The sequence below is a fragment of the Borostomias antarcticus genome (genome assembly GCF_949987555.1).
Source record: "Borostomias antarcticus genome assembly, chromosome: 12".
In the NCBI taxonomy this organism is placed as follows: domain Eukaryota; kingdom Metazoa; phylum Chordata; class Actinopteri; order Stomiiformes; family Stomiidae; genus Borostomias; species Borostomias antarcticus.
Window position 1 is genome coordinate 5,123,161 of NC_140245.1, and position 13,478 is coordinate 5,136,638.

The 13,478-nt window shown below is 46.9% G+C and overlaps 2 protein-coding genes across 5 annotated transcripts; one reads left to right on the top strand and one right to left on the bottom strand.

Moving 5' to 3' along the window:
• Nucleotides 1-2,847: 2,847 nt before the first annotated feature.
• extl2 (exostosin-like glycosyltransferase 2) lies at nt 2,848-5,554 on the bottom strand. Its single transcript, XM_084446958.1, has 6 exons — nt 5,480-5,554; nt 4,850-5,283; nt 4,613-4,683; nt 4,179-4,294; nt 3,560-3,904; nt 2,848-3,211 (listed from the first exon to the last, which is right to left on the bottom strand). Exons 1-6 carry the CDS (start codon nt 5,482-5,484, stop codon nt 3,145-3,147), a joined length of 1,038 nt encoding a protein of 345 aa, XP_084303084.1. The 5' UTR covers nt 5,485-5,554; the 3' UTR covers nt 2,848-3,144.
• On the top strand, nt 5,198-10,867 carry LOC311316158 (putative oxidoreductase ZK1290.5). Of its 4 annotated transcripts, none has more exons than XM_084446948.1 (8): nt 5,667-5,811; nt 6,316-6,564; nt 7,469-7,570; nt 8,585-8,676; nt 8,872-9,054; nt 9,382-9,441; nt 9,688-9,788; nt 10,208-10,867. In XM_084446948.1, exons 1-7 carry the CDS (start codon nt 5,739-5,741, stop codon nt 9,781-9,783), a joined length of 855 nt encoding a protein of 284 aa, XP_084303074.1. In that variant the 5' UTR covers nt 5,667-5,738; the 3' UTR covers nt 9,784-9,788; nt 10,208-10,867. The 4 variants fall into 4 exon arrangements, with proteins under 4 accessions (XP_084303076.1, XP_084303074.1, XP_084303075.1 ...); XM_084446949.1 differs by having other exon boundaries at nt 9,688-9,803; nt 10,208-10,299; XM_084446950.1 differs by lacking the exons at nt 5,667-5,811; nt 9,688-9,788 and adding an exon at nt 5,198-5,296.
• Nucleotides 10,868-13,478: the final 2,611 nt, after the last annotated feature.

Genomic DNA, 13,478 nt, shown 5'->3' on the forward strand with positions numbered 1-13,478 from the left:
AGAGTAGCATGTTCCCTCGACCCTCTACAAACTTTGGTCAATATTTACTTGAAGCCGGGGTAATTAGATGCTACAAAGCTGCCTAGCCTTGCAGGAGTCTCAGGACATGACCTACTGGCTCAACTGGTTTTGTTGAGTCGGAGATCCTGATGAATTGCAGCGGTTTTCATGAAGACATTCATGTCTTTTGTGTATATAAAGGATATGAATAAGAGACAGAGTGGACCCTCAACACTAAATCAGTAAAAGCACATAGTTGCCTGTCAGTCCTTTTGTCCTCGTGAGCATCGTTAACATCAGCATGGCTGTGTGCACATCCCCTGCTGCTCAGAAACTGCAGACAGGAAGCAGAGGAAAATACTGGTTAATCAAAGATCTGATAGCAGAGTGGGCTTCAACAGTAGAGAAGAGGAGCTGGAGTCCAGCAGCAGAAAGGGAGTGTAGGGGACAGCATGGACATGTACTGACTCCACAAAGGTCAACTTGAACCCCGCTCTCCCACGTGGGAGTCCATTGCTTTCACCGCTACTCTACTTGTGCAGTGGAGATCGGCGAATTGATTTTTGTGTCCTTTATTGTGGTGTGCTGGGACTACTGCTACTGAGAAATGCAGGTCAACATTCAACGGAGGGAGGGAGTGATAACTGGACAAACACTATCCCAGGTGCGCTGGCTTACAACCACGCACAAAAATCTAGGATAGGTAACAGTAGGCTATTCACTTAATCCAGTCATGGGATGAGACTCGGGTTGATTGAGGACGGGAGCATATTCCTACACTCAATCCTCTTGTCTCACACAGACATGTCTCTCACACAACCCTACTCAAATGTCCTCTCACTTCACCTGCCCATCCTGTGTGAGAAGTGCTTCTACAGATGTGATGCGAAGCAACATCCTGTCTTCCTCAAAAGTCGAGTGTTTATTTATTTGCGGGCACAGTGAAAGCACATTTGATTTCTGTAGTGTGCTTGAAGGGCACCCTGACATCCATGTGTACCAATCATGTAACTTTTTCCTGATCAAAAATCGCACTGACTTCAAATGTATATTTCTAAAATATTGGTCTCGAAATTCTTGTAATTGAGTCTCAAACTCAGGATGATCCAATTTCTGACTGCAATTTGTAATTACTGAATAATTTTTAATTTTTAATAAGTTATTTATCCTTTTGAAAAGACAGTCCAATTCCAAATCCATTGTTGGTCCCAACATGCAAACAGAAGTCAATAAACCAGAGAAAGTCCAGAAATTCTGCAGAAAAATCTTCTTAACAATGTTTTATACTCCAAATACGTTTGCTTTATCCTACCTCTCTCATTATCTTATCCACTTACAAAATCTGCTATAAAGATATCCCTGTCCAGATTGGTCAGTGGTAATGTGACGGACAGAGTGTTGTGTAATATATTGCAACAGCAATTTAGTTTTAGTTTATACTAGTCTAAACCGGTTGGGACTGGTTTCTTATGCAGATTTTCTATTTAAAAAGTCATCCTATGGAATATTCCACTATGACACTTGTTTTGACAAAATCTGGGATATCGCAACGCCAGCACTTTCTCAAACATATTAGGACTACTATCTCTAGCTCCCCCTGGTGTAGATTTAAATAAATTACATGAACCTGCATACTATTATCTCTGACTTCTCCTTCGTAGAGTTGACTTTTGTACCTTCTCGTTAACCATTTCATGACTATCACAACTCTAGCTCCATCTAGTGGACAGTTGAAGGGATTACATTTCTTTGGTAATGCTCAAACGTGTCTGTGACCACATTTCCAGTGTAATATTTGTCTAAACAAGGGTACATAGTTTACTACAAATTAAATTGATATTAACTTTTACAGCGTATTACAAATGCTGAGTGTATGCATCCAGTGTATTTCATGACTTTACAGTGTTGTAGATTCTCAACATGTCTTCAACACGTCGTATCAAACATCATCTATAAAATTGTTCTACAAGACTTCATAAAAACCAATACAATGCAGACATGAAGCCCAATAAGTTTAGGTTTTAAGTTATTAATAATAATAATAATAATAATAATAATAATACATGTTATTTATATAGCAAGTAAGTTGTCTGATCTAGATGGGCAGGCTCCTTCTGGACATGAGAGCAATCACCGGACAGGACAGGAGAAGGGAACAGCAAGCGCACTGCCGCCTGCCTTTGTAATACCCCTCTCCCACCACAGGGGGGCAGTGTCTACCACCCTGCCGTGCATGTAGCCCCAGAAGAAATGCTTTTGATCGTCTTGGATCACAAATCAAGATCTGAACAGAAGACAATTATATTTTAATATGTATTAAAGTATCACATTCACCAACAGTTAACAAATGCATCACTATCACATTATTCTGACAAGTAAATATAAACACAAACAAAACAAACAATCATGTGAGTGTAATATATAGGCCTACCAGACCTGTGTAAATCACAGATTCATTATTCAATTATGTTAAAGTTGTATCTGTCCTACTTACAGAACCTATCCATTGGTAAGCGCACCCCAAGAATGGCAGTATTTCCAGAGAGTACTTTACCATCTAGTCAAGTCTAGTCCTATAGCTTAGGTGAGAGGCAGAGCTGGATGGCCAGTCTCCACCCAACACCTACCCTGTAATAACAAGCTTCACGCTCAGGTCTGCTGGCTCGGAGACCACTGGCACAGGCCAGATACATAAATATATTTACATAATACATTTACATAATACATGTAATACTGGCTATCAGCAGCTCAGGCACAAGCTAACTAAGCAGTTAACACCCCATTAGCACCAGGACTGGTGACCGCAGCAGACTTGTCCAGTTCAGAGAGGGGCAGTCCTCAGAGGAGGCGGTCTAGGCCGGTCCTGAAGTCTGTCTAGGCAACATGTATCTTGAAAGGTGTCAAACAAATGAAATGCATTATTATAGTCTGGATGGGTCCTGAATCCTGATGTGTGCTCAGTCCGAACCTTATAAAAGAGTGAGCGTGGAGGTGAGGGATCCTTGCCACGCCCACTCCACCCTGACCCCAAGTGAAGGGTTCCTGTGACACCACCACCCGGCCCGTGAGCCACTGGACCGGGCGGGGCCATTGGTCGTGTTCGTCCTCAGAGCGCGCCAGGCCACGCCCCCCGCCCCGCGCACGTCAGTCCCTGGTCTTGTGGTTGGCGTAGCTGGGGAAGCCGAACTGGCACAGCATCATGTTGGAGTACCTGAGGGGCAGGGAGCTGGGGGTTAGCGCCAGATATACACACCGTGGTGCCGCTCATCACTGTGTCGTACCGTGTGATCGTTCCTGTCCCTAGACTAAATAAATGAGAACAGATCAACCGTAGATAATCAATACTTAGATAGGCAGACAGATAAACAGACAGACAAGCAGCCAGACAGATAAACAGACAGACAAGCAGCCAGACAGATAAACAGACGGACAAGCAGACAGACAGACGGGCAGAAATATGGATGGATGTGCAGACAGACAGACAGACAGACAGAGACAGACAGACAGATAAACAGACAGACAGACAGATAAACAGACAGACAGACAGACAGGCAGACACCTGAGGGGCATGGACCCGTAGATGCGCGCCAGCCTGTTCAGGCAGTAGGATCGCTGCAGGAGGTGCTGGGGTCGGTGCCACATGCCCAGGTACCCGCTGCTGGCGTCCCTCTCCAGGTTCCTCAGATCCACGGGCTTCACGAACACCCCCGACGGCCTGTCGCCCCCGACGACGCCCTCCGACCCCGCCCCCGGGGCCAGGTGCAGGGCCACCAGGAAGTTCATGGCGATGTCGTCGCAGTTCTGCGTCTCGTCCACCAGGGCGTGCACCTCCGGGGACTGCTGCTGGAAGAGCTGCAGGTAGCGGCGGTGGAAGAAAGCTGCACCTATCAGAACCATGGAGTACCTGCAGGAGTAGATACAGAGGACCAATCAGGACAGGGGAGAGGGGGAGGTAGGGACTCACCTCTCTTTCTCTCTGTAGTCTCCTCATCTCACCACACCACACCACACCACACCTCTCTGTGTGTGTGTGTGCGTGAGTGAGTGAGTGAGTGAGTGAGTGAGTGAGTGAGTGAGTGAGTGAGTGAGTGAGTGAGTGAGTGAGTGAGTGAGTGAGTGAGTGAGAGAGTGAGTGAGTGAGTGAGTGAGTGAGTGAGTGAGTGAGTGTGTGTGTGTACCTGTCTCCTCCTCCTATCTCGGGGTCCTGGAGCTCAAAGCTTCCATAGGTGTACACCCCTGCTGCTGTGGTCACATGTTTCCTGGGAACAAACCCAACGATTTGGTCAGGAAATTGCTGTTGGAGGGGAGAGGGAGAGGGAGAGGAAGAGGGAGAGGGAGAGGGAAAGGGAGAGGGAGGGAGAGAGAGAGACAGATAGGAGTTGAGTTAATAATATGATTTCTAATCCAGCTTTTACTAGGCCTCTCTATACATTTTCAGGGCTCTTTGGATTGCAGTAAATTGTGGTTATAGGTGATCAAAAACTCAAAATCGCAGCCTCATTTCCAGTCCCAGTCTAGCTCAGTCCCAGTCTAGCTCAGTCCTAGTCTAGCTCAGTCCTAGTCTAGCTCAGTCCTAGTCTAGCTCAGTCCCAGCCCTCCAGGTGTATCTTACCTTCCAGACTGAGAAGGCAAAGCTGATGTCCGGCAGGCTGACCAGGGTGTCATCATCCAGCATCAGCACAGCTGTGAAGGAGGACAGACTGGTGAGATCCAGCAACACAGACACCGGTACACAATAGGCTTAATCTCTCTCTCTCTTACTCACTCACTCACACACTCACACACACACACACACACACACACACACACACACACACACACACACACACACACACACACACACACACACCGTCTGTGTCTATCTCGGTGAACGGTTGCAGTCGGTTGCGCATGCTGTTGACCCTCTGCTCCTTGAAGGCCACAGGGACAGGATGGGGCCCCAGGGAGTCCCACAGCTTGTGCGGGGGCCGCTCTCCGATGTTGTTCCACACGATCACTATCCTCCGGAGGTGCGGCACTGCCTGGTAGTGGTTGAGCAGCTTGAGGAGGATGTCGGTGCGATTGTACGTTTGTATGACCACGGTAAATAAGTCCGCGGTTTCACGTTGGTCCGCGTGAGCGTCGGTGGTGGCTCTACGGCGAAGCGCTCCCACGATACCGCCATCCCTCCGCTCCTCGGCGGCAGGCAGCAGGGCGGTCAGTGCGGCCCCGACGAGGAGAAGCAGCAGGATCGGTCCCACGAGATATCCCGGCCGGAGACCCCTGCAATCACGGATAAGGCGCCTGTGCATGAACGGTGAGAGGGAGGCCGAGGTGCATGAGGAGAAAAACTTTTTGGATTAGACATATCACTTCAAGTTTGTAGCCGTTTGCATGACAGACTACTTTTATGCTTCATCTGAACATTTCTCCGCATAGCCAGGTATCCTATATGACGAGCGAGTTATAAATCATCCGTAATTGTAAGAAAGTAGCCCACCTCATTGTGTTATCATAACTCCAGTTTCCAAACAATCTCTACTTTTCTCCCACTCCGTTGCCTTGTGGGTGTCGCCTACGCAGCCGCACTAGCTGCCAGCGACTCTAAAAACTACAATAATGAACGACTACTTTTTTGTACTGCTGCAAATAGAATTCCCTTTACGACATCTAGGGGCGCCGTGGAAACCAAGTAGTAAACGACCATAATGATCAGACTTAATAGATGACATATCGACCACAGGAACTTCTGTGAAAGCATGAATTCAGAACAAGGAGCCTGTCCAACCGTCCCCCTCTCCAACGGTCTGGAGATACCGATCCTTGGACTAGGTGGGTTCGTGATCATAGGGATCTCAGCCTGGCAGACGACAACAGAAAAGTGCAACATCTGTCTCGAATGTACATATTCTGTAGTCTAAACATCGCTTTTAGTAAACGAGGTATGGCATAGTGCACCATAAAGGGTAAAGATGGTTTGCAACAATAATTCCAACGTGAAAACGTCAAAACAGAGAGAGTAGTGATTTAAAGAACGTGTTGTGTCAGTCCAAATAATCTAGCTTGATTCTATGCTGTCTATCCTGAGTCTACATCTACCTGCTAATACAAGCTACTGGTGGAGATGGCAGAGAGAGAGAGAGAGCACTATTGCACTGGGCAGCCGAGATGGACCGGGAACCAGCTTATGACTGTTAGACTTGTGTGTGTGTAATGTGTCCACTCCAAACTGTCCATTTTGTTACTGTTTCTACTTGTTTTTGGTTCCTAGTAACACAGACGGTACCAGGACTAACTGTCTTCCTGTCCCTTCTCCCTCCTTCACCCCTTCCTCAGGTACGTCTCACCACGGCGGCTACTCCCATGATGCCGTGCTGTACGCGCTGCGGGAGTGCGGCATGCGGCACATCGACACGGCGCGGCGCTACGGCTGCGAGGCCCAGCTGGGCCGGGCGGTGCAGGAGAGCGGCGTGCCGCGGCCGGACCTGTGGATCACCACCAAGCTGTGGCCCGGAGACTACGGCTACAGAACCGCCACACAGGCCTGCCGGGATGCCTGCGCACGCCTGGGGGTGGACTACCTGGGTACGGGCAGGGCTAGGGGTCAGGGGTTAGAGGTCAAGACCCATGACTAAAGCTGTGTTCGGAATCGCTCCCTATTCACTATATAGTGCACTATAGGGCGTCAGCCATTTTGTTTGTAGTGTCCGAATTCTCCACGGAATTTTCGTTCCCTATATAGTCCACTATTTATTACCCACAATTCACCTTGATTTGCAGGGAACAGTGCATGTACCCTACATTTTCTCCGTTCCCTAGATAGTTCACTACATGGTGAACCCTATATAAGGAATAGGGAGTGAGGGAACGAGGGAACGAGGGAGCGATTCTGAACACAGCTTATGTCTGTCTGCCTTCCTCTCTTTCTCACACTCTGACATACACTCTCACACGAGGGATGTAACGGTATGAAAAATATTTTAGTGACCAAAATTACCATGGTTATCGGTATTATCATGGTATTTTTTTTAAATATGCTGAAAATGCTCAATAAGTACTGATGCCGGAATGAGTATGGATGCTGGAATCATTTCAACAACTTTTATTTTTTTTAAACAAAACACAAAAAATAACATAGGGAAAGCCAGGCCTCTCAACGGTTGAAAGGGCATCATGTCCTTTGCTATGTAATATGCAAGGGCTGCAGTGAGGTATTTGGCATTTTTGGATGTGGGTGCGTAAGCGTATCATTTCCTCTGAAACCGAAACTGGGAATGACGTCGGACTGTATGTCTATAGTAGCCTATGTACCATGGTTATTCAAAGCACGGTAATCGAACACGGTTTTAATGCTACTTTTTTTTTTTTTTAAACGGTAATACTAATCATCGGGAATTTTCACCGTGGTTTACCGTGAAAACCGGTAACCGTTTCATCCCTATCTCACACACTCGTTCACATGCGTTCCCTCCCTCTGTCCCCCTCTCAGACCTGTTCCTGATGCACTGGCCAGACTGCATGTCTCCTGGACGCTCCAACCGGGAGGTGAGGGCGGAGACCTGGAGGGCCCTGGAGGAGCTGTATGCTGAGGGTAAGACTCCAGTAGACTCCAGTAGACACCAGTAGACTCCAGTAGACACCAGTAGACACCAGGGCCCAGTATTTCAAAACATTTAATCTGGATCAGAATGATCCAGGTTTTGTAATCCTTTTTTTTGCTATCCCAGATAAAATTTATCTTGTAGGATTTGTCCTGGTTTTTCAAAGAATTTCCAGATAGGATCATTCTGATCCAGATACCACAAGATCAGGATTACAGAATCTAGATTTGCAATCTTTGGATAGGCCTCCGTTGGTCAAAGTAATAGTAATAATAGTAATAGTAATAATTCATTGACACAGACGTGAAAATGTATAAATCAGCATATTATTAATATTCATTTAGTTGTACACAATACATAGGCCAGAATTGCATAATTTGGGGCTAGTCATAAGCATCTGTCTGGTCTAGCTATTCTACCCTACAAGGGCAAAAGACCTTAACTTAATTTTTGGTTGCGAATGTGGACAAATATCTTTTGTCAATTGTGTTGGGTTTTTTTGTTGAGAAAATAGTGCGTTGTCTTTGCCGTAACCTTTAGAAGCGCAACCGAACCAAGGCAGAAGGGTCAACATCAGTTAAGGTTCTCTGTCTTGGCTTCACGGCACTCTGAAACATCAGAGTTGAGTCATGGTACTCTGCCTTTCTTTTGCGGTGCATCATATATTATATTTATGTTCGTATTACATTAAGCCTAATTGTGCCATGATCGCTAGATTTTATGTAGATGTTATCACTATCATATACTGATTCTAGAGTCAAGATGGCTACAGGGATCTGGTGAGGAAAGAAACTGAGAGCAGAGAAACAGATCTCTCTAGTTGACGAGCAGATTAAACTGACCTTGCTTCAACAGAGGGAAACAACTTCTGATTTAAAATACCCCATTTTGAGATTTAATCCTATCCGGATCATTGTGACCCAGATGTAATGTTTTGAGATACTGGGCCCAGTTTCAAAGAAGAGACGTGGACCGCGTTGTGTCCTTCCTCTCTGTGAGGACAGGTGTGTGCCGGGCCGTAGGAGTGAGCAACTTCCAGGTGCATCACCTGCAGCAGCTGAAGGAGGATGGCAGCATGCTGCCTCACGTCAACCAGGTCAGTATGATCTCCTACGACTACAATTGTAACCACAAAAAGACTACAACCCCCATATGCTGTCCCCAGTTTATAGTGATGTCCAGAGAGATACGGTACGCATCACCTCATATCGGACGCTCTCCACTGCAGCAGCCATGACGACAGGAAATGATGAGAGGCTGTCATGGTGATGGTGATTGATGCGTTCCCCAGGTCGAGTATCACCCGTTCCAGCAGCCGGAGGAGGTGGTGGCGTTCTGTCGCCAGGAGGGCATCGTGTTCGAGGGGTACTGCCCCCTCGCCAAGGGCCAGGCCCTCACCCACCCCACCATCCTCAGACTGGCACAGAAGTACCAGCGCACGCCCGCCCAGGTCTGCATCCGCTGGAGCATACAGGTACACTACCCTATATCTATAGATACAGTCACAGGTATAAAACCCTATATCTATAGATACAGTCACAGGTATAAAACCCTATATCTATAGATACAGTCACAGATATAAAACCCTATATCTATAGATACAGTCACAGGTATAAAACCCTATATCTATAGATACAGTCACAGATATAAAACCCTATATCTATAGATACAGTCACAGGTATGAAACCCTATATCTATAGATACAGTCACAGGTATATAACCCTATATCTATAGATACTGTACTGTACTGAAGCCACCTGAGAGTGGAGGACCGGAGGCCAACAAGTGGGTTTTCTTTCAGAACGGCGTGGTCACCATCCCCAAGTCCACCAGGAAGGACAGGGTCCTGGAGAACAGCCAGGTGAGCTGACCGGTGGACAGGGTGTTTGAGACAGACCAGCATGTGTGCTCCTCCTACTGACCTCCCAACCTAGCAGCTGTGTTACTGAGACTCAGTCCCGTCTAAGGGTTAAGAAAGCGTTCAGTCCATCACACCACCGCTCTCGTCCTCTCCCCTCTACCTCCACCCCTGATTTCCCAACCCCTCCCTCTCCCCATAACCCCCCCCCCACCCACCCACCCTTCTCCTGGCTCCTCCCACTCCCAGGTGTTTGGGTTCCGTCTGGAGGGGGCAGACATGGCAGAGCTGGGCAGGTTGCATGATGGGAGACACGTAAGCTGGGACCCCACGCGTGTGCTGTAACACAGGTGTTTTATCTACATGTTTGTTTCGTAACACAGGTGTCTTATCTACATGCCTATTTCTCTGTCTCACTCGTCTCTTCTGTGCTGCACATCAAGCCACATTTTAAAGGTCTGGAAAATAGACTTGAAGTTTATTTGTTTTCGGCTGAAGCGTTGCGTTCCATGTGCTTTGGTTCTGGCTACCCAGCATGCCCTCTGTCTGTCTGTCCTCCATCTCCTCATCACTTAAGAGGACCCCCGCCCAACAACTATTTAACCAGGAACTTGATCCCCCCATGCCTGGTTCTTTATGACAGAATTATTTATCCTGTACAAGTGTCTCTGACTCCTGAGCTTGCTTTAGGTCTATCTTCTTCTGTCTGTGTGAGAATGAGGGGCAGTGCTGTGTTGAGTGTGAGGCTTCATGTATGTTGTCTCCTCAGGTGTGGGACTTCAGCCTGTCTGAGGAGGACATGGACATCATCAGGAGGCTCCACTGTGACAGGAAGCTGATCCAGCTGAGCTACCCACTCTGGAGAGGATGAACACACACTCATATATACTCCTCAAAAATAGTTCGGAAACGTTATTTCGGTCTATTATTTCTCCTCTTTAATAATGCCAATTGGTATTGTATTTTATATTGTTGCAGGGGATTTTGGCACATTTTTGGGGCGCTAACCCACGTTTAGCTGTGTTGCTCATTTCACGAATGCACGATCCTTACAAGTTGTACCTCGTTGTGAAGGTGACTAATCAGGCTCTCCAACGATATAAAATACAATACCAATTGTTATTAAAGGGGAGAAATAAGAGCAGCGTGTGTTGCTGCTGTCGTCAGCCTAGTGCCTCAATTAGACGCAGGGACCAGTCCCAGAGTCCCAGAGACCCGCCTCCTGGTCGAGTCCCATCTGCTGGATAAACATGGATCAGGTAGTCAACCTTTTTATGAACTGCGACTGATGATACACAATGTTTACCTGGTTCTGAGTATCAAAGGGAAAATGTCCACGGGAAACACTGGAGCTCCGAATGGAGCCACAGGGGGAGTGGCCCCAGGCTAATGAGGACGTGGACCACTACTTCCTTTACACGCAGACTAAATAAACATGCATCAGTCTGTGTGCGCTAGTGTTATTTGTCAGCTTCTACATCTCCCAGTGATGCAGAGACAGATGTCAGGTCTGTTCATTTCCCAGACTAAGAGAGTAAACAGAGCCTTAATCTTTCCCTGAGGGTGTGAGCGGATCAGAGACGTAGAATAAACAAATGTGAGTACAATTATGAGTATGTTAATGAGAGTATTACATATCTATTATGAGTATTACATATCTATTATGAGTGTTAATATAAATGGAACAGACAGCCATGACACCATGATGGCAGAGTTAGCAATATCATTTAATCCAGCCCCCTCAGCGTAGAATCACTGTTGTACATAAGTTACATTTTCTTTCCTTAATTTCACAGGTACATTTTTTTAATCCTCTTCAAACTTCCCGTTTGACCTCTCAGTCTCTCTCGTATCAAACAAAAAAAGCAGATTGTATTATACAAAAATGCAAACCAATTTTCACACAGTGAATTCTCTTACAAAGTCATAAAATGGCGTTATAATGGCTACATCCACATTGGAGGAAGATAATTCTAGACATTCCTTCATGGAGTATAATATACATATAAAAAACTTTTTTTCCTTGCTGAAATCAAACCTGTACCTTAATTTAAGAGATATCTGACACGGGAGGATAATCATATAAAAAGCCATTTGTGTTTTGCCCTGTAGAGGTGGGTTCAACTGAGAGGCAGTAGTAACAGTGTTCTGTCTTTACGGGCAAGGGAGACAGTCGATTGGCTGCATAAATGAGGGGGAGGGGGGGGGGGGGATTTCACTCAGAAACAGAACAAAAGAAACCATAGAAACCACATATAGTTGTTGATTCTCCTTCGCTATTGGCTGAGGAGCTCAGCGCGAGCGGGACCTTATTAATGAATGGCTCAGCCGTTGGCTCGGCCCCAGAGCATGGTTTAATTGGTGACGGCTACACTAAAACAATGACAATCTGTGCCTGGATGTGAAAGACACAGCGGGTGCATCTCAATACTCTAAAGTAGAGGGCGTGGAGGACAAGGAGAAGTGTGCATGAGAGAAGAGGATGGGACAGGAGAGGGGAGGACAGGTGAGAGGGCTTCTAAAAACTATTGAGATGCCCCCCCCAGAGTGCCTGCTAGTCTCCATGGTTACACCGTACTGCTACACCAGAGGAGCTCTGGTTGCTACAGAGGACTTCCTGCCCAGGAACTCCACTCAGCAAAAACAGGACGAGGAAACTAATCTAATCCAATAACACTATTAATCCACACTAATCCGAGACGTTAACCTGGCGAAAACATACAGGCTTTGTTTTATAATCTTCAAAGATGATGTGCGTTGCGGCACGGGCGAGTGAATCGGTTTGAAGGGGAAGAAGATCCAACATGGCCGCTCAGCTGAGCTTCAACCAGGCCGGCAGCCAGGGTCACTGTTCATGTCCGGCTGTTGAACCTCAGAGGGCGTCGGGAAGAGGAAGGGGGGGGGGGAGGGGTTGCTCATAGGGGGGGCGTAAGGCCAAATCTTTGACTTTGAGGGCACCTATCTGGACTGACCTCTTAATAAAACATGAAAAACCCCTCAATACTAGCATGAGTCACCCCAGCAGCCAGTACATCACACTTCACTAGAAGAGACATAAACATAGTCAGGGGCACAATTTCTACAATCTAGCACACACAAAAACATCGTCTTTTTTTGTCAATTTTCATTATTAATAAATTTGTCTTCTTCGGAAGCATATTCTCAGTAAAGAACATTTCTTTGTTTGAACACAAAAAGATTAAGTGAACACACATCAATGTGCACAGAAGTCCTTCGACTGGGAAAGGATAAAGTTCTGTGTTGGCAACCAGTGGACAGAAAAACAAATAGGAAGAAAAAAAAAAAAAAACATTTAGCGGATTCTAGAGATCATTTAATATAAATGCTGCGAGAGTAGAATAGGAGGTGGCACATTAGCAGTGCTTCAGTATATTCATGTATGTATACATACTCATATGTATAGGTGAGTCCTGTACCTGGAGGATTCATGCAGTGAGGGGCAGCCTGGGAGGCGCCCTGGGGGGCGGCCTGGGGTGGGGGTCGCGACCCGCCAGATACACACAGCAGACCAGAGGCCGACACCCACATGCTACACAGTATCGGAGGTGCGTCTGACATCTGTCAGTTTGTCCTGGGTAAGCCAAATCAAACGCACCCCAAGTATTTGCATATGGCAGGCTATCTGACCCCCTCTCTGGCCTGCGGTGTTGACCATGGCCGATCCCTGGACCGGAGCTTCTGCCGGGCCGCCCCAGGCTGAAGCTGAACCAGATGTATCTGGGTTCCCGACCCACGTCCGCACCTCACCGTCCTGCATCCTTAACCGTTTACGCTCTTAAGACCCTCCCTCCACATCTCAGCTCTGAGAGATGTCCAATCAGAAGGCGGGAAGCAGAGTAGGGAGTGTCAGCCATAAACAGCTACCATGAGAGGCAGCAGCAGCAGTGGGAGTGGTGATGATGAAGACGATGATGATGGTAGAGCTCAACTGGAACTAGACTGAAGCTTGGAGGGATTCCTACCAGTATGGAGGTATGAGGATGAAATCATTCATAAGACAACTCAGCTGTACTAGAGAG

Bases quoted from the DNA above. Each gene is read 5' to 3' on its own strand.
- extl2 (XM_084446958.1), bottom strand. The intron at 3,905-4,178 runs GTACACACACAC...CTACTCCTGCAG, and splicing joins GAGATAGGAGGAGGAGACAG to GTACTCCATGGTTCTGATAG. The intron at 3,212-3,559 runs GTGTCTGCCTGT...CCTGCCCCTCAG, and splicing joins TACGGGTCCATGCCCCTCAG to GTACTCCAACATGATGCTGT.
- LOC311316158 (XM_084446947.1), top strand. From the start codon at position 5,739: ATGAATTCAGAACAAGGAGCCTGTCCAACCGTCCCCCTCTCCAACGGT. The intron at 6,565-7,468 runs GTACGGGCAGGG...TCCCCCTCTCAG, and splicing joins CCTGGGGGTGGACTACCTGG to ACCTGTTCCTGATGCACTGG. The intron at 9,055-9,381 runs GTACACTACCCT...GTTTTCTTTCAG, and splicing joins GCATCCGCTGGAGCATACAG to AACGGCGTGGTCACCATCCC.